This window comes from Talaromyces proteolyticus, assembly GCF_021365285.1.
Source record: "Talaromyces proteolyticus strain PMI_201 chromosome Unknown BGW36scaffold_1, whole genome shotgun sequence".
Lineage (NCBI taxonomy): Eukaryota > Fungi > Ascomycota > Eurotiomycetes > Eurotiales > Trichocomaceae > Talaromyces > Talaromyces proteolyticus.
Genome location: NW_025764277.1, coordinates 1198234 through 1215583, shown reverse-complemented (window position 1 = coordinate 1215583; position 17350 = coordinate 1198234). Strand labels below are relative to the sequence as shown.

The following is a 17350-nucleotide window of genomic DNA, read 5'->3' as shown; positions in this document are numbered from 1 at the left end:
TACTGACATTACTGACACTCCCTATAGATAATACATGTCCTAATATATGCAGTATATCTTTGCGCTTATCATATGAATAAGTTGTCAGTATCCCCATCTAGAATATCGTAGACATTCTCAAGAGCGGTTAGCTACTAAGTTAATATTACATGTAACTGTGCGACATGTGTTATCAATTGATGTACAGGAATATTGCAGATGGACCTATGTTTATTATTATTACTATTTCTTTCCTCACGGATTATATTTACAGTATAATCATGAATTTCTATAATAGTGAGATAATGAAAGGCTTAATAAAGAGCTACTTTTTCGAAAATCTTATTGATAGTTGGACATAGCCCTAAGTCACTCAAATCCAGACTCTCTGTTCCCATTGAATATTCATCAAAAAGAATCGCATTAATCTAATTTATTTAATAACTATTAAAAGCGTGTCATTCACTCTAGCCATGCTAGTACTGAATATTTCAAGTTGTCTCGGCGATCACTTCGCTGTGCATGCAACAAATACCTGGGAGGAGAGTTTGTGGCCTTATTTGTAAGGCATGATTATTTTTCAAGGAAGCTTTACCATTCTGAGCTTAGTGTAAGCTTAAACTATTTATCTTTGCTGCAGAACGCAGAACGCAGAACGGCGTTTGTGCAACAAAAACAAAAATTATTAATAGGCAGTGCTTTTCAAATTCAACATTACCATGGGTCCACCGAAGCGCAGAGTTCTGGCTACAGCAGAGGAAGGGCTCTACCCCCCAACAACACTATCTGACGAACAGCAAATCGCTCGCATTGTGAAGGCCGCGGGGAATAACCTATACTCCGTTGAATTCCCATCGAAACAAGTGGTATTGGTAGAGCTACCGGCAAGGTTCAGATCGACCATTTGGATGAAGAGAGGGTCTTACGTTGTCGTTGACACAAAGGCGCTGGACGATCGGAATAATAAAATCCAGGGAGAGATTGTGAATGTGGTTCGGGATGAAAAGGCCTGGCGGAAGGCGGCCTTTTGGTTAGTGTTGATGCTATGTGACCTGGAAGGTTGAAATGGTTGGACTAATCCATGTTGTCTTGGTAGGCCTAGGGAATTCGTCAAGCAATCTTACGTCGCTTCAGACTCGGAAGATGAAGAGTCTAGAGTAGGCCGGATGCCGTCATCGGAGGAAGAGGATGAATAAAGTCTTTCCATATATGGAAGTTCTATACTATTGCGCTACGCTCAATTCGGGATTATTTCCTACTCCAACCTCCGCTAATTTATCCAAGCGGTTACAACCTGGGCGGCCAGACAATGCACAACGACGATAGAGCTGGTACTGGTGCTGGGGTACACATTCCAGGCCCATTCTTGGACAGCCCATATGATGTATATCAAGATTGGGTGAACACTCGATTGCCAAAGCAAGAGCGGTGTGACCCAGGCAAGGTACGCGAAGAACTGGTAATGCAGTGATCTCGCACAGAGCATGCCGATCACTAGTGACGTGAGGATTGTCTTTGTGATAAAACGATCGGATAGCACAGGGCTTGGGAGGCGACCTTTAAGGAATTTCACCGTGAAAGAACCCAGGTTCTCGCGGGATGGGCGAATCCATCGGGTGGCCACAAATACAAATAGCAGAATGGCGTGTAGGGCTAGAAGGTTCAAGGAGAAAGCGCTAGATAGGAATGTTTCTTCCCCTACGAACCTCCAGTTGACGGTCCATTTGAAGAAGAATTGTCTTGTTAGTTCGAACGCTCGAGACAGGTAGCCACCAGCGTTCTCCCGAAGGAAAGGCAATCCAAGAAGCGCCTGCTATTTGTTTAGCAATAGAGTTTCAAATAAAACTTCCAAATCTCACCTGTACAGAAACTGCATTGATCGCAAGAGGTATGGCGAGGCCAATCCCCCCAGAAAGTGCGATTATAACCGCAATTGCTGGAGCGAGTAATAACAACGACATCTTTATGCTAACCCCCAATGACCAGATTGTAACAGCGGCTGTGAATTGCCGTCGCTGGAAGAGGAATATCGAGAGCCACATGGCCATCGCAGCAATTCCATCGTTGAACAATCGCAGCAGATAGATGCTATGCAGGCGCTTGGATAGGACGAGAAGAGGGAGTAGATACGGTGGTGCACGAAGTCGCGTGTAGCAAGTCATGACAGTCATCAAAGTCGCGCAGTAGATGCAAGCAAATATGAGTTGCCCAAAGGCAATATCATGCCCCCCGTCCGTTAATCTATGTAGAAATGAGTATATGTAGACGTGCGCTGCCGGATAAACCAGCGGGCCTGTGTCGCCTTTGATCGCCGTATAATCGCGTTCGCCGGATTGGTATAAGACAATTTGTTGCATATAAGTTGTCCAGTCAATTTCGGTATCTACATATCACGACGATTAGCATTTTTTTCTCGGTGGGAAGGTCAGGGTTCCTGCAGAAATAGGCGCCTACAGGGTATTTTCTGGATGATCAACCCAGAAAGAACGGCGTCTGCCGCAACTAGCAGAGGCGCAATCCATAGGGAATGTTTTGGATTGGTTAATAAATCCGTTACTAATGTATAAATATTCATTGCCGCGGTCTTTATTTCGCAGCCATCCCAGCTCTTGGTGTTGATAAGTCATCAGTAAAGGGTGTTGAGAACAACTGTTCGTACGCCCGGAGCCGCTAGTGCAGACTGCGTCATAGGCCCGGAAGACACCATGCTCGAAATATTTAATCAAATTGTAGAATTCATGTGATTTGTTTTCATTATTTTCCGTAATTAATTCTATCTAACGTAGCATCAAATTGGCAATCATGAGGCGTGGAAGACTGGCCTGTCTAGAATATCTCCAGATTTTGGACATCTTTTTGGGCCTGAACCAAGTCCAACAATATTGTACAACCTCTTTCATACATGTACAAGCAATAGAATAGCGTGCATTGAGTTCTGCAGGCAGATTTGTGATCTGCCGTGATATCCACAGTATTTAGGCTAGTGGTCGTTGTAAATCAGCTACCGCTGCTCCGATCTGATATATCGGATTTCGATAAGTCCGTTGACGTATCTTTCTTTTTATTTGGAAACCCCAGAAGCTTCCCGACTATTCCTCCAGGTTTCGGGACTGGACATTCGTGTCCCAATTTCCCAATTGATTCCGCCTCGGCTTCCAATTGCAAAAACGTCGATACTTCTTCATCATTAGACCGAGGTAAACTCTTCTGAGCAACGGCTGTATTCGGAGCAGAGTCTTCGTCGGGTATTTGTTTCCTCCTTCGCCTCCTAGGTCTCTCTATTTGCTGTCCATCGGCTGTCATAATCATTTCTGAGTCGGCTAGTGTTCGGCGAGGAGCTGGGCAAGGAAATATGTGCGGGAGGCCGACAATGACAACGGATGCTAACATGGTGGCCGCGAATAGCGAGCTCGTCGAGCGCGATCGAGGATGTAAAATAGGCGGCATGTTTCGACGGTAGTATGGAAAAAATATCGTATTCAATATGTATTTATTTGCGAAGGAGAAAAAGCGCTGCTGTTCACTTGGGGAGAATATTGTTAGATTCCGATGAACAGACTGCCGTGAGGTACGTACTGTCATCCACAGCTCGCATTGGACCGCTAAATAAATGTCATAATGCTCAATTGCTCAAGCCATGTCACTCCTGAGACGATCAAGTCGGACTATATGGCTAGAAGAGTTGCTGTGCCGTCGATTGGAAATGTGTTAATGAGGTCAATCGATATTCGCGGACTGCGATTCGTGGATTCTCCACTAGCCTGCTTGCGGATTAGCATATCACGTGATAACGTACACAGGAGTAGATCGACCTGCGACTTACTCTCTGTGTCTGCGATACAAGCCTCCACTAGACAGCAATAATCTTTTTGAGTGCATGCTCAGACTAGTCTGTTGCTTCTTTTATGCCCAATCACTTCATGGCACATGAACTGCCGTTCTGTGGGGAACTGAGCCTTATCAGAGCCTGCCGCAGGCTAGCAGCACCGCCAAGGCCCGCGCCACCTCCAAATTCAAGCAGATAAACCGTCTAGCCTTCCATCATTTGGCTTCTGCAATTACGACAATGTGCCCGCCCAAACATGAGGTGTAGCTGGACATATAACTAGGGGGAACTGTTACGTGCTGCTATATTTGCTGCGCAAGAGCGCTGCAGCAGCGTCGCCTCACCCCTCCACGTCATCTGGTTTTGCGCACGCCTGTTATCTCGCAATCGCATCACTCCTTTACAGACCATAACAACATGAGTGACCTAGATAGGTATGAGAATACCAGTCGGATTTATCACCCGCATTACTCAGACTAATGTTTCCGCAACCAGAGCCATTGCACAGCTTCGAGCTTGTCGACCGATCCCCGAATCCCAGGTTCGTGAGCTCTGCTACAAGGCACGTGAGCTTCTCATCGAGGAGGGCAATGTCGTTTCCGTGGACGCTCCAGTCACGATATGTGGCGATATACACGGCCAGTTCCACGACTTGATGGAACTATTCCGAGTGGGGGGGGATGTGCCTGATACCAACTACCTGTTTATGGGAGACTTCGTCGACCGTGGTTTTTATTCCCTGGAATCGTTTCTTTTATTACTCTGTCTCAAAGTTCGATACCCGGATCGCATTACACTGATCCGAGGAAATCACGAATCGCGACAGATCACGACTGTATATGGCTTTTATGACGAATGTATTCGGAAATATGGAAGCGCAAACGTATGGCGCTATTGCTGTGAGGTATTCGATTATCTGGCCTTGGGCGCATTGGTGCTCGGCGCAAGCTCAGAGCTCGAACCGACGAGTCGCAGTGAAGACGTGCCAGTAGATGGGCAACTGGAAACAGAAGTGCTGAACTCTAAGGGAGAGGTCACGTCGATGTCCTATCGACCCAGATACAGGTCGTCATCTGATGCATCGAATGATGCTAGAGATATTTCACCTCCCAGAGACATTTCAGCTGCTCCAGGGGATGCTCCATCCAGGTCTGGACCGGCCGGCACAGGTGCGTCAGGCAACAGCTCCGGCAGCTTGGGTTCATCTACTGGCGCCATCTTGTGTGTCCACGGCGGTCTATCTCCTTTAGTGGATACAGTTGACAAGATTCGCCTGATCGACCGCAAACAAGAAGTCCCCCATGAAGGTGCTATGTGCGATTTACTCTGGTCTGACCCCGATGAAATCGAAGGCTGGGGGCTCAGTCCTCGGGGAGCAGGATTCCTATTTGGCGGCGATATTGTCAAGCACTTCAACCACAAAAACGATCTCTCTCTAATCGCGCGAGCACATCAACTAGTGATGGAAGGCTATAAAGAAATGTTCGACGGCGGTATAGTAACGGTGTGGTCAGCACCCAACTACTGCTACCGATGCGGCAATGTCGCTGCTATTCTCGAATTAGGCGAAGACGCGAGCAACGGCGGCACAATTGCACGAAGCAACGGAGACATCGGACGGAGTAATGGCGTACTGCGTGGTGATAAAGGTAACCATATTTTGGGTCCAGGTAGACGGTACAGAGTTTTTGAAGCAGCCGCGCAAGATACTAGAGGCATGCCGGCGAAGAAGCCGGTTGCCGATTATTTTCTGGTAAGTCGTGTGCGTGCATCAAATTAACATTTCAATATACTGACTGGTCGCAGTGATACCATACATTCAGTTTCAGCTTGTCCCGTTATTTTTGCATGTCATGATGATCCCTTTGACGACAATTGAAGTGCGCTTTTTACCAATAATCAGGCAAATAGGAGTCCAGTTTCGCAATATTCTATTCTTGTATTCTTATTGTTGACCTGCTTTACTGTTATGAGAGAATGACATAAAACACGACCTCGTTGTAAGATTCTCTATACATTATCGCCAAAACCATCAATCAATCAATCAATCAATCATACAATTCAAACAGAAACAAAGACGGGTATTTGTAATATAAATCGATGCCATGACTCCACTCGTAGCTTATGTTCCCTAAGCCGCCAACTGTCTATACATAATTCAAAACATACATCAAAAGAAAACAATGGGTTTCGGAAAATATTCCTAGTCATATTCTGGAACTCGCGAAACCTGTTGCCCATTATTCCTCAAACCAGGGTACGGCATAGTAGACATATCGGCCGCATTACCAGCACGTCCCTGTGAAACCACCTCCGGAGCATCAGCGAATTGATTTCCAGCCCAACCCTCTCCCCAATTCTCCAGTCCCAATGCCAGGGCGCTCTGGTCGCGCAACCACCAGTCCTGGTTCTCTCCAATCATATGATCAGCAAGTCCGCTGAAAACTGGCATGGGCGGTGTCCCCATTACGGCCACGGGGCTGTTACTGCTGTTGGAGTTGTTGCAGGAGACCTCCTGGCTGGTACTGGCCCATCGGTTATTATTAGGTTGAGATTTGGAGACGTTGTTCGGTTGAGGGTAGGTTTGGTTAATGGGAAGGTAGTTGTGGTTCGAAGCTGGAGTGTGGGTTTGCGTGTTCAAGGTTTCGTAGGAATGGTCTGGATTTCTGGGGTAGACTTGAGGCACATTTGTGTAGAAGGTTTGTTGGAATGCCGGGGCCGCTTGGTAGGGCGCTTGGTTAGTTGTCATTGTTGCCTGTTGTTGTTGTTGTTGTTGTTGTTGTTGATGATGATGATGTTGCGGTTGAGGCTGTGGTGCTATTGATGAAGAGGAAGATGCATTCGCGCGTATAGACAGAGAATTGTCTGTGGCCGAAGTAGATACGCTTTCAGGCGACGTAACCCGATCCCAGGAACCCCAGGAACCCCATTTAGCCTGCGTCCGCTCAAACACTGCCACGACTTCGCTGGGAACTTCGATATGCCATTTAGAGGCCGATATATCTAAAATTCGAATTGTGCGTCTTGCGCAGAGCCAGCCTTCGGCTATCTCCTCGAGGTTACGCACACCATGGATGAGGTCTCTTTTGGCGTTCCGTTCTGGGATATTCAATAAATGAATTGTGCATGCGGAGTGGACGATGTACACTGCAATATTGCATATTTGACGAAGTCCGTACGATCTTTTATATATACGAAGGAGTTTGGATATAGCGGCAGCGGCTTGTGAGCATAACTTGCGAGGCGAGACATGCTGAGGGAGTGGTGATGTTGACTTGGTGTATTTGAGGAAAGGGCGATAGAGATGTATGAATAGGAGCTGATAGAACATGCTGTACAATCTCGTCAATTCATGAGCCGTATCATCAAATTACTAAACTTACTGCATAAGCAGGACTGGAGGTAACTGTCCGTCTTTCGGCTCCATTTCGGAGGGGAGTTTCTTCTTCCATGCTTCAAGCCTGGTATGGACATCACTGAGCTTCTTGAGTTCTTCCTGCCGCGATGATTGCTTCTCAGTGGGAGCGAGATGGTAGAAAAATGTGAGTAGATCGTTGCTGATTTCACATAATTTTGAAATCTGTAGCGCTACAGCTCTGGTGCGAGCTGGTTGTACATGCTCTCGGCTAGCACCGGAATCTGTGAAGGGTAACCAGGGCTCTCCATCTTCAGAAGGGAAAACTTCAAATTTCGGTACTGTGATATTGCCAAGAGACAATTGTGGTTGGCGGCCAAGATAATTAGACCAACATCTGTGAAAGTTGTGAGCGTGAATGCTTTGTATCAGCATGAGAATACCTACTTGTCGAAAAGAAAACAGCCCCAGAAGGTGACCCTTCTCGCATCGACATCTTCCTCAGCGAACTTGTTGATTCCAAGACTGGTAGCATCGACATTCAACCCCAAATCATAAGCCATTCGAAAACTCATGCCACTGTAAACCCAACCTTTGCCTTCGCGACCACAGCCCGCCTCTCGAACGGACATCAAAGCAAGGGCTTGCACCGTACAAAGCCTGGCCTTTTCATGTTCGTCATGCTCAAGAATTAGTCGTTTCGCTTCTTTGAAGAAGTGGTCTCCGGCCGTTGCTGAATCGTTGGGGTTTTCTCGAGCACCTGGCCATGAACTGAAATGGCAACCCAGAGCCAGCATCGCGTTAACCAATAGGGATGAACAATATTGACTGGAATGGCCACAGCGATAGTCTCGATAGAAAAGTGGCTTTGACAGTGTGGTGAAGTATGCATAATGCCATGTGAAATACATGGTCATAAGGTGTTCCACTAATCGCTCATCATCTGTGACCCTAGTCCACTGTGCGACAGGAAATTGTAAATCCGAGACATTATTATATAAAATTGGTTCATTCTCATTCTTGTCTGGGGGAAGAAACAGTAGATTCGATGTACCACCAATGAATTTCACTGAGCCATCAAGCATTAGCTCACTCATTTTGCCGGCAAGTTCAGACTCAAATTGGTCTGCTTCATAGTTTTCTTCCGAAACTGCTTTTGGTAGGTCTGATGTGGAGGTAGTAGTTAAGCCCTGTTCTCGGGCAACAATCGATTCAGCCACATCCTCTAGATTGTCGCAAGACCGGATTTGGCGAACAAGCTCGAAGACATCGTCTTCCTCGTAGTTCAAAATTGCATGAATGAGGGTCTGTAATGTCGTGTTTCGAGTCCTCAGGTTGTCGATATCTTTCTTGTATACACCTTTTCGTCGGTGATCTGAGTTTGGGTCATATATGCCTGCTAAGAATGTGAGTATGAAGTCAACTTTTCATGTCAGTGGATGCGCACATGGAGTATGATAGACTGATGAACATGCAGCGCAGCTGGGAAGATTTCCGTCGCACTGGTGGGACAGGGTTAGTCTTAACCATTACACATTTAGTACTGGTGTGAATTAATAATATCCTCACTTTAGATTTCCTTCTCCGGCAAGCAATACATGCAGAGCTGACGCAGCGGCGTTTCGAGGCCGGCCCATCATCTTTGCCTTTTCCCTTTTCCCGACCTTGTGGAACCCTAAGACCGGCCGAGGAGGATGTGAGTACTTTATCTGCATGAGTCGCCTTATCCCATTCTTTACTAGCTTCGTCACCCATTATCTATGAAAGGTCGTGGTTCGCATTCAAATTGTCAGGATGAGAACAGCGGCTCTATCGACTGCGGCGGCATCTCATTCTCCTGGAACTACGGCTGTGATGGAGATTGCATGCTTCTTGGATAATTCGGGGAAGCCGATTATCGATATCTGACGCCAAAATAGGCTGAATGCGGTGGTCTTGATATCCCCGCGATTCACTTTCTTGCCCCACGGCGATCTTGTTCCTGTCGGATCCACTCGGGAGGCTTCTGTCGCAGCTTTTAACAGCTTGAAGGGCGACGGAAATACAAGTGATGTTGTGACAGTCTAGGGGAGTGGAATCAGTGGATGTTGATTATCAATGCGCCCACGTTGACCCGTTGAGTGATTGGTGCTGTCACCGTGTTAAGGGCTGCGGCGACTTCGGCCAGAGATAAGGTCTGATGACTAAGCTGAACTGGATCGGAGCGAGTTTTCTTCATGTTTTTGGATTTTACCTTTGGGCAATATATTTTGTTTGGGAATTGTAGGTTCTATAATGCTAGAAGATGAGTTTTTCTTTGATTCGAAGCTGTTTTATGTACGTTTACATGTGATAAAGCTCAGCATTCTCATAATGGGCGAGAGAAATTAGGGCAAGATCGTCCTCGTGCAGGCATGGCGCGGAAGATCATTATTCCGATTTCGATACATTTACTCGAATTCCACGCATTCACTCAATAATAGTCATGGCTAATTGAGTTAAAGTATAGGGAAACAGGATAAAACAGACTATCTATGGGTAATAGGGTTTGGTACTTGTAGGGTCGGTGAAATCCTTGGTTTACGCGCACAAATGTACGCCGTAACATCTTTCGCTTAGACCGACACGTTGGTCAGTTGTTTAATATTTACTGACTCAAAAATTCAGGCATCCCACTCCACACAAAATCATTACCTGTCCATTTCTTCGGAGCCGAGTTGGCGGTCAAGAAATTTGTTGGGAGATCATAATGCCGGGATCAAAAGTGACCCAACGGGGATTTCTTTTTACGGAGCAATCATGTAGTATGTAGTAGTAATTAGGTGCTGAAGTTTCAGGTAGGTATGCGACAGTATTATAATTTGGATGCCTGACGGGCTAGTGCATCTGATCCTAGCTGATGTCAACTTTTTTTTCCTCCTTCTGTTTTGATCGATTGTGGAGCGAGGAACTAAGATAAGCGCCAAACACGCGGGATCGGGTCATGGGCTGGCTCTCTGAGGGTGATTATTATAATTATTGTGGAGGATAGGAGGGCTTCTTTAAACGCATTTTAAGTGAAATATAGCATTGAGCAAGCATACTAAGTAAATCAAGCATATATTCCAAGCATCTGAAGGATTGAAAGAGTAAATAATATTACGCATAAGCGATAAGAAAATATTTTTTCAAGGATCCCGATAAACTTGCTGACACGGTTACAGCACGGGGTGAACTTCCCCTTGGGTCACGAAGGCTAATTATTGTAAGGTGGACCAGTCCGACGCAGGAGACGAGTCGGTCAATAATCAGAGAGCTGTCAGTGGCAGGCTGAAGATCTCCATGCGGATCGCACGGAAAACAATACAGATACATAATAAAAATGAAAATCATAATAATAATAGCACTACTAAGCAGAAGTACCGACACCTTCCACGCCCCACCGGGGAAGATTCTAAGCCACTGATCTGTCTCACTAAAGGTTATCGTACCATACCCGGTCAGGTCCTGCGGCGGACGTATTGATACAGGCAACGTACGGGCCCGTTCCTATTGGCCGCGGCTCGTTCATATTATTAATATTAATAAGAGCGTCGGCAGTGTTCCTGGGGAGAGAATTGTTGAGGAAAAAGAATAGAAAAAACAAATGCATAGAAAGAGCCGGTGGAATAATTTTAAGCAGCGCAGTGCCGACCCGCTTAGAGACGCTGCAATCAAAAATGCCAGCGCATTGCATACATCGTGTACGTGGGAGCACAGGGTCAGGTGACTGTGACCGTAACTGAATTACCACGCGCCCCACTGCTCAGACGCCCCACCAATCAAGGCCGGGTTGGCCATCCGACGGAGGCTGCGGGCTGCAGACTGACGTTGACTACGGCCGCCCCCGGCGTTCTCTGCCGTGCATTATCAGGCCGCTTTATCTATGACCTGCTTACTCTACATTCACAGTAACCCTCCCTTATCACACCCTACAAAGCCTCACATTTCCCATTTCTCAGCTTCCCTCCCTCGACAACATCCTCCTCGCCGTTTACTCTGTCCTGACACGCCTGCCAACTGCACCCGCGTCTGCCACCGACGAACGCCTGCCTGTCAACGTTGCCCCGTGCAAGTCGCGTGCCAGTCCGCGAATCAGCTCAGCCCGATTACTCCGTCATCTGCGCACCCTGCCACACAAACCAGAACAAACAATCAGCACTGACAAGACATTTCGCGACTGTCCATCCATCCAGCGTCCGCGATCAGCGGACATCCACGTGGAGAATCCGTCGCCATCCTCTCTATGTTCCTCGTTCAGAACCTCGATCAAAGCGCCTCCTCGGGAGTTGACATGTTACCCAAGCCGTGTACGGTCTCCGAGTATGCAACATGATGGTGCCGAGAGCTTTCTTATTCTCTTCCGCGCCTTTTCAAAGAGCTTCTGCACAGTATGAGAAGCCTTCCAAGACACAAGCAGCCCGCCCGCGCCACGACAAGTCTCGCTCTCCACCGCTCCCCAGGGACGCCACACTTGCGCAACCCGTCACAGTAGCCCCCTCCGACATACCTCATACTAACCCAGTTGTGATACCGCCACAGCAAAATTCGAACCGGAATGATGCTCACTATTCCAATGCACGGCCTGCACAACTTGGTCGGAACCGTGCGGCTTCGACGCAGACGTCATCGTCGCAGCCTTCAGATACCAACCTGTCACCATCGCTAGCTACGCTTCTACAGACAACTACTATTCCTCGACGAGCTAGGAGTATAAGGAGCCCTCGTCGGCTACCCCCAGGAAATCATGTAGAGGATTTCAGTCGCCTCCTCAGGGAAGGCGTCAAGTCACGAGGTGATGCTTCAATCCTGGACGGCTCTGGGAGTTCACCCCTGGACTGTTTACTTAGCCCTCCAGATGATGAATATGACAAGTCCGAATCTGTGAGCACTACGGAACTCCAGAGACCAGATTCGATCCGCTCTATATCCAGCGATTCGATGCCTTCTCTAGACCATGAGTTGAACTCTTTGATGACGTCGGGTCCGATAACCCCTTCGTCATCTGTTTATCGAAGAAGTCGTGAGCGACGAAAACAGTTCTCGCCACCACAGGACTGCGCATCTAACCACCCACTTCTCGAGTCTGACCTCGATTCGCTTGACACGTGCTTTGAATCTCTAGAATCTTTAGAGCCTCCTAGCGTTCCCTCTCATCAAAGCACCTCTCTGAGGACATTCCCGCGATTGGGCTCTACCTTCAAGTCCAACTTGACCGCCTCCTTGAGAGCCATCAAGTCGGCTGCACAGACAGTTTCCAATTTCGCGACACCTTCAGTACAGCCAGATGATTTCCTAACGCGGTCTCTATTCTCTATTGCTCCAGAACTGACTGATGACCGGCGTCCGCTCCCCACAAATGAGCCACCATCCCCAGCACTACGTCGTTATCTCAACCCAATTACGCTGTCTCCTAGCGAGATGTATGTGTACAACGAGTTCCGACAGGACGTGAAGGGAAATGTCAACAACACGCCGGCGTCGATTCAAATGCAAACGTATCATCGGTCTGGACCCTCTTCCAAACGCGGCCGGTTCAGCGCGGGCAGGGACAATGATCAGCAGGCATTCACGTTTGACCCGGAAGTTCCCTCTTCTCGCCAGCGAGAACCAAGAGAGAACAGTGACTTTCTCCGCATGGTCGTCCTGGAGATGAACATGCGTCGCAAGGGCAAATTACGAGACGATATCCCTACACGCGCGAAGATATGGCTGCCCCCACGCAAAGCTATCCAGTTTGTCTCTGAAGTCTACAGCTACGACGAGCCAGCTGTTCCTCAGCGATGGATGGGAATATCCATCGAGCGCACCCAAGGGTGATGTCTATCATTTTCATTTTTACTCTATTTTTACTCTCACACTTTGCACCTGTAAATACTACTACCGTAGCCCCTGCGAACGAATACGCCCTGGGCACGATGACATTGATACATACATAGCGTGGCGTTGGGCACAAAGATGGATGGTCTTGCTGGACAACCCTTGCATTGCTTTATTTCTTTTTGTAATGTGACGAATAGCATAACTCGAGCAAATTCATCTTGACACGATATTATTACTACCATTGTTATTTTCTAAATCTAGCCAAAAATATAGCGGGGCCTTATTCATACAGATACCATGATTCTCTTCCTTATTGCAACTATCCGCGGCTCCCGCATCAAAAGGATTTGAATCCCACCACAGGATTTGTTGTAGGATCATCGTTCCCCCACCATCTGCACATTGAGTTCAATAGGTGGTGGTAATGAACGACAGAAATGAAGGCCTTATCTCTAGCCAGTACCCGTTTGCGGAGAATGGCCTGAGCGGTCAAAGTCTCAGCGAATGGCAGAATGTGACCTGCCCAACTGGGAGTCTTGCAGCCCTTATCCTCCGCTTAGTGGTTGATGATATGATTTGACGTTGACTGGTTTGGGGAGGCATGGACACCTCAGGCTGAAATGAAATACAGACGGTACCACAGAACAATACTTAAAAGTCCAGAACTTGAACACAAGTTATGAATAGTTAGAGATCTAAAAGAGAAGCAGGAAGAGACTGGCGGCTAAATATGGAAGACATATGATGACGTGACGTTAAGTCTTGCAACCGCGAGTCACATGTTCTCGCGTTGTTCGCCGCTCTCCGGAATCAGCTGCAGCCTAGCATGGCGCGTGCCTACCGACATCCTATATTTTAAAAAAATTAGAGAGAGAGGAGAAGCAGAAACGACTGAAGAAGGGCTTGTTATATCAAAGTGAACACATCCTTATCTTGATGTGCAAGAATGGAGCAGCACGACCAAGACACTCAGATGCCTGACGTTGACCACCCGGACGATGAGCAGGAGCTGGATGAGAAGTACGATACGACTTGCCGTCATCAGTTCTTCTGATTATATTCTCACATATGACGCAGATATCCCAACCGGCCTCGCAATCATGGCCGCACTCTACCATTCCACGATCTTTTCATTGAGCTCTTCACCCCACTAACCGACAACAAGAAAAAGCCTGCGGTTGCTACAGCCTCGCGTCGAAAAGTCGGGCCTCATGGCTCAACCGGCGGTCTTAATGCCCAGGACCGTCGACGCGATATCATCCAGCGCTTCATCTCGCGCTGGCGCAAGGAAGTTGGCGATGATATCTACCCGGCTTTTCGCCTGATTGTGCCCGACAAAGATCGGGATCGGGCAATGTATGGATTGAAAGAAAAAGTCATTGGCAAATTACTCGTCCGCATTATGAAAATCGACAAAAACTCTGAGGATGGGCTCAACCTGTTGAACTGGAAGTTGCCGGGTCAGAGTGCCGCTAGCCGCATGGCAGGTGACTTTGCAGGACGATGCTATGAAGTGCTGTCGAAGAGACCCATGAGGACCGAGGTTGGCGATATGCTTATTGAAGAGGTCAATGAGCGTCTAGACCAGCTCTCAGTCGCATCGAAAGAGGACCAGCAGCTCCCTATATTAGCCGAGTTCTACAGGCGGATGAACCCAGAGGAGTTGATGTGGCTTATACGGATCATTCTCAGGCAAATGAAAGTAGGGGCTACAGAGCGAACATTCTTCGATGTATGGCATACCGATGCAGAAAGACTATTCAGTATATCTAGTAGTCTGCGCCGTGTCTGTTGGGAACTGCATGACCCAAATATCAGGCTAGAAGGCGATGATAGAGGAGTCTCACTCATGCAATGTTTTCAACCCCAGCTCGCCCAGTTTCAAATGCATTCCTTTGAGAAAATGGTGCAGCGCATGCGTCCTACAGAGGAGGATCCTACTTTCTGGATCGAGGAGAAACTAGATGGCGAGAGACTGCAACTACACATGGCATCTGATGATTCTGTCGAGGGAGGCAAGCGGTTTTGTTTCTGGTCTCGCAAAGCCAAGGATTACACATATCTCTATGGCAATGGGTTTTATGATCCCAGTGGCTCTCTGACACGCCATTTGAAAGACGCTTTTGTCGATGGTGTGGATAACATCATACTGGATGGTGAAATGGTGACATGGGATCCAGAGCAAGATGCACCAGTCCCATTCGGTACATTAAAGACCGCAGCCCTGGCCGAACAGCGAGATCCCAATTCAAATGGACCTCGTCCATTATTTCGAGTCTTTGATATATTATTTCTCAATGACCGAGATCTGACATGCTATACGTTACGCGACCGCCGTAAAGCACTTGAAAAGGTCATAGAACCTGTGCACCGAAGGTTTGAGATCCATACCTATCAAGAAGCCGCCAAGGCGTCTGATATAGAACCCATCCTACGAAAAGTTGTTGAAGAAGCATCCGAAGGACTAGTACTGAAAAATCCAAGATCTCCTTACAGACTTAACGAGCGTCATGATGACTGGATGAAAGTGAAGCCAGAATACATGACCGAGTTTGGAGAATCACTGGACCTCGTTGTCATCGGAGGCTATTATGGCTCTGGACGAAGGGGCGGCGCCATTTCCAGTTATCTTTGCGGTTTGCGTGTTGACGACTCCAGCTTACCAAAGGGGACTATGCCGATGAAATGCTACTCGTTTTGTAAAGTAGGTGGTGGATTGACTGCTGCGGATTACGCGAATATTCGCCATCACACGGATGGAAAATGGAAACCTTGGAATCCTAAAAAGCCCCCATCTGAGTTTATCGAGCTAGCAGGTGGGGAGACTGTTCAAAAAGAACGACCCGATGAGTGGATAAGACCGGATGAGTCGGTGGTTATTTGTGTGAAGGCTGCATCTGTATCAGTCAGTGAGGAATTCCGGATTGGACTAACTCTTCGATTTCCCCGGTTCAAGAGACTGCGCATGGACAAGGACTGGAAAACGGCATTATCGGTGCAAGAATTCCTGGATCTCAAGTCGAATGTCGAGCGAGAACAAAGGGAGAAACAGTTCACTGTCGAGAACTTCCGCAAAAAACGTATCAAAACAACTACGAAGAAGCCATTGACTGTTACGGGATATGATGAGGATGCAACTGTAGAATACGCTGGTCCAGTTGGGAATGTATTCGATGGATTGAACTTTTGTATGTCTACGCTCTCTTCTTCCTGATCAAAACTGTCTAGGCTGACTATAAAAAGTCATCATGACAGATACCCAAACCCCCAAAAAGAAAACAAAAGTCGAACTTGAACAGCTAGTCAAGTCGAATGGCGGCCAGATATACCAGACACATACAGCAGCTCCAAATATGGTCTGTATAGGTGAAAGAAGTAAGTTTCCTTTATTCGTCACGAGGAAGTGTATACCTTTTACAGAACTAAAGGGGATTTCTAGGGACCGTCAAGGTTGCTTCCTTACAAAAAAGTGGAAAGGAAAACATTATACGGCCCCTTTGGTTATTCGACTGTATTCAGCAAAATGAAGCCGACAAAAACCTTCCCACGCTTATTCTCCCGCTAGAACCTAAGTGAGTGATCTGAAATAAAGATCGACATTCATACTAGTCACATCCTAACGGATAACTTTTGTAGACACATGTTTTTCACCAAAGAGGATCAACAGGATAATATCGCCGGTAACGTTGACGAATACAACGACAGCTATACACGAAACACCACCATTGACGAACTCAGATCCGTTCTCGAGGAGATGAAGCTGGACAAGATGATTAACGATGCAGATAATTCCATCCTCTCTGAACGTCTTTTTGCACGATTTCAAGAACTTCGCTCTTTCACTGAAGGCGCTTTACCCGGCTGGCTGTTCAAGGGACTGACCATATACTTCCACCCCTCCACAATATCACCATCTTCCCCAGAAACCGAACCTGAATCATCCCAGAGGCTCTGGCTCGCCCGCAGTCTCGCGGAATTCGGCGGCGCAAACATTTCCACACATCTGGAAATAGGCGATAATAACGACTCTAGCATTAAAAGTAGCAGTTCCAACCGCGAAAAGACTACGAAAGCAGGAAATAATATAAACACCGTCACACATGTTGTTGTGCCTATATCACCCTCATCTAAACAAGATGTCACGTCGCTGCGGAAACAGCTTTCGAAGCGGGTGGGGGAGAGAATACCACATATCGTGAGTGTCGAATGGGTGGAGGAGAGTTGGAGGGAGAAGACATTGGTAGATGAAGAGAGTACGTTGCTTCGTCTGAATCTACACTTTTCTGTATCTTTGATGATTTTAACTAGGTTTGTTTGTTTCAGGGTTTGCACCATCGCGATGAGATCACTAAATAAACCCAAGCCAGCCT

General features: G+C 47.3%; 8 protein-coding genes across 8 annotated transcripts; 5 read left to right on the top strand and 3 right to left on the bottom strand.

Annotated features, from left to right (window-relative positions):
* Nucleotides 1-698: 698 nt before the first annotated feature.
* Nucleotides 699-1175, top strand: BGW36DRAFT_392793 (putative eukaryotic translation initiation factor eIF1; the record flags this gene model as incomplete). Its single annotated transcript, XM_046217738.1, has 2 exons — nucleotides 699-1009; nucleotides 1076-1175. 2 exons carry the CDS (start codon nucleotides 699-701, stop codon nucleotides 1173-1175), a joined length of 411 nt encoding a protein of 136 aa, XP_046077717.1.
* BGW36DRAFT_7420 (putative alpha-1,3-mannosyltransferase) lies at nucleotides 1147-2609 on the bottom strand. The gene is made up of 3 exons (XM_046222548.1): nucleotides 2434-2609; nucleotides 1839-2362; nucleotides 1147-1789 (listed from the first exon to the last, which is right to left on the bottom strand). Exons 1-3 carry the CDS (start codon nucleotides 2552-2554, stop codon nucleotides 1250-1252), a joined length of 1185 nt encoding a protein of 394 aa, XP_046077716.1. The 5' UTR covers nucleotides 2555-2609; the 3' UTR covers nucleotides 1147-1249.
* A 99-nt stretch (nucleotides 2610-2708) lies between these two features.
* BGW36DRAFT_366814 (uncharacterized protein) lies at nucleotides 2709-3925 on the bottom strand. The gene is made up of 3 exons (XM_046214789.1): nucleotides 3803-3925; nucleotides 3556-3740; nucleotides 2709-3502 (listed from the first exon to the last, which is right to left on the bottom strand). Exon 3 carries the CDS (start codon nucleotides 3424-3426, stop codon nucleotides 2977-2979), a length of 450 nt encoding a protein of 149 aa, XP_046077715.1. The 5' UTR covers nucleotides 3427-3502; nucleotides 3556-3740; nucleotides 3803-3925; the 3' UTR covers nucleotides 2709-2976.
* BGW36DRAFT_413150 (putative serine/threonine protein phosphatase) lies at nucleotides 3926-5874 on the top strand. Its single transcript, XM_046219239.1, has 3 exons — nucleotides 3926-4239; nucleotides 4301-5558; nucleotides 5612-5874. Exons 1-3 carry the CDS (start codon nucleotides 4223-4225, stop codon nucleotides 5612-5614), a joined length of 1278 nt encoding a protein of 425 aa, XP_046077714.1. The 5' UTR covers nucleotides 3926-4222; the 3' UTR covers nucleotides 5615-5874.
* A 134-nt stretch (nucleotides 5875-6008) lies between these two features.
* On the bottom strand, nucleotides 6009-8915 carry BGW36DRAFT_286310 (putative C6 transcription factor; the record flags this gene model as incomplete). Its single annotated transcript, XM_046210401.1, has 5 exons — nucleotides 6009-7137; nucleotides 7189-7557; nucleotides 7608-8556; nucleotides 8608-8662; nucleotides 8730-8915. 5 exons carry the CDS (start codon nucleotides 8913-8915, stop codon nucleotides 6009-6011), a joined length of 2688 nt encoding a protein of 895 aa, XP_046077713.1.
* Nucleotides 8916-10982: 2067 nt separating this feature from the next.
* On the top strand, nucleotides 10983-11406 carry BGW36DRAFT_6722 (uncharacterized protein). Its single transcript, XM_046222506.1, has one exon. It carries the CDS (start codon nucleotides 11044-11046, stop codon nucleotides 11320-11322), a length of 279 nt encoding a protein of 92 aa, XP_046077712.1. The 5' UTR covers nucleotides 10983-11043; the 3' UTR covers nucleotides 11323-11406.
* Nucleotides 11404-12977, top strand: BGW36DRAFT_286384 (uncharacterized protein; the record flags this gene model as incomplete). The annotated part of the gene is given in 2 exon segments (XM_046210408.1): nucleotides 11404-11467; nucleotides 11482-12977. 2 exon segments carry the CDS (start codon nucleotides 11404-11406, stop codon nucleotides 12975-12977), a joined length of 1560 nt encoding a protein of 519 aa, XP_046077711.1.
* Nucleotides 12978-13926: 949 nt separating this feature from the next.
* Nucleotides 13927-17323, top strand: BGW36DRAFT_392788 (ATP-dependent DNA ligase IV; the record flags this gene model as incomplete). Its single annotated transcript, XM_046217737.1, has 6 exons — nucleotides 13927-14000; nucleotides 14058-16168; nucleotides 16224-16355; nucleotides 16420-16552; nucleotides 16617-17233; nucleotides 17304-17323. 6 exons carry the CDS (start codon nucleotides 13927-13929, stop codon nucleotides 17321-17323), a joined length of 3087 nt encoding a protein of 1028 aa, XP_046077710.1.
* Between the last annotated feature and the right edge of the window lie 27 nt (nucleotides 17324-17350).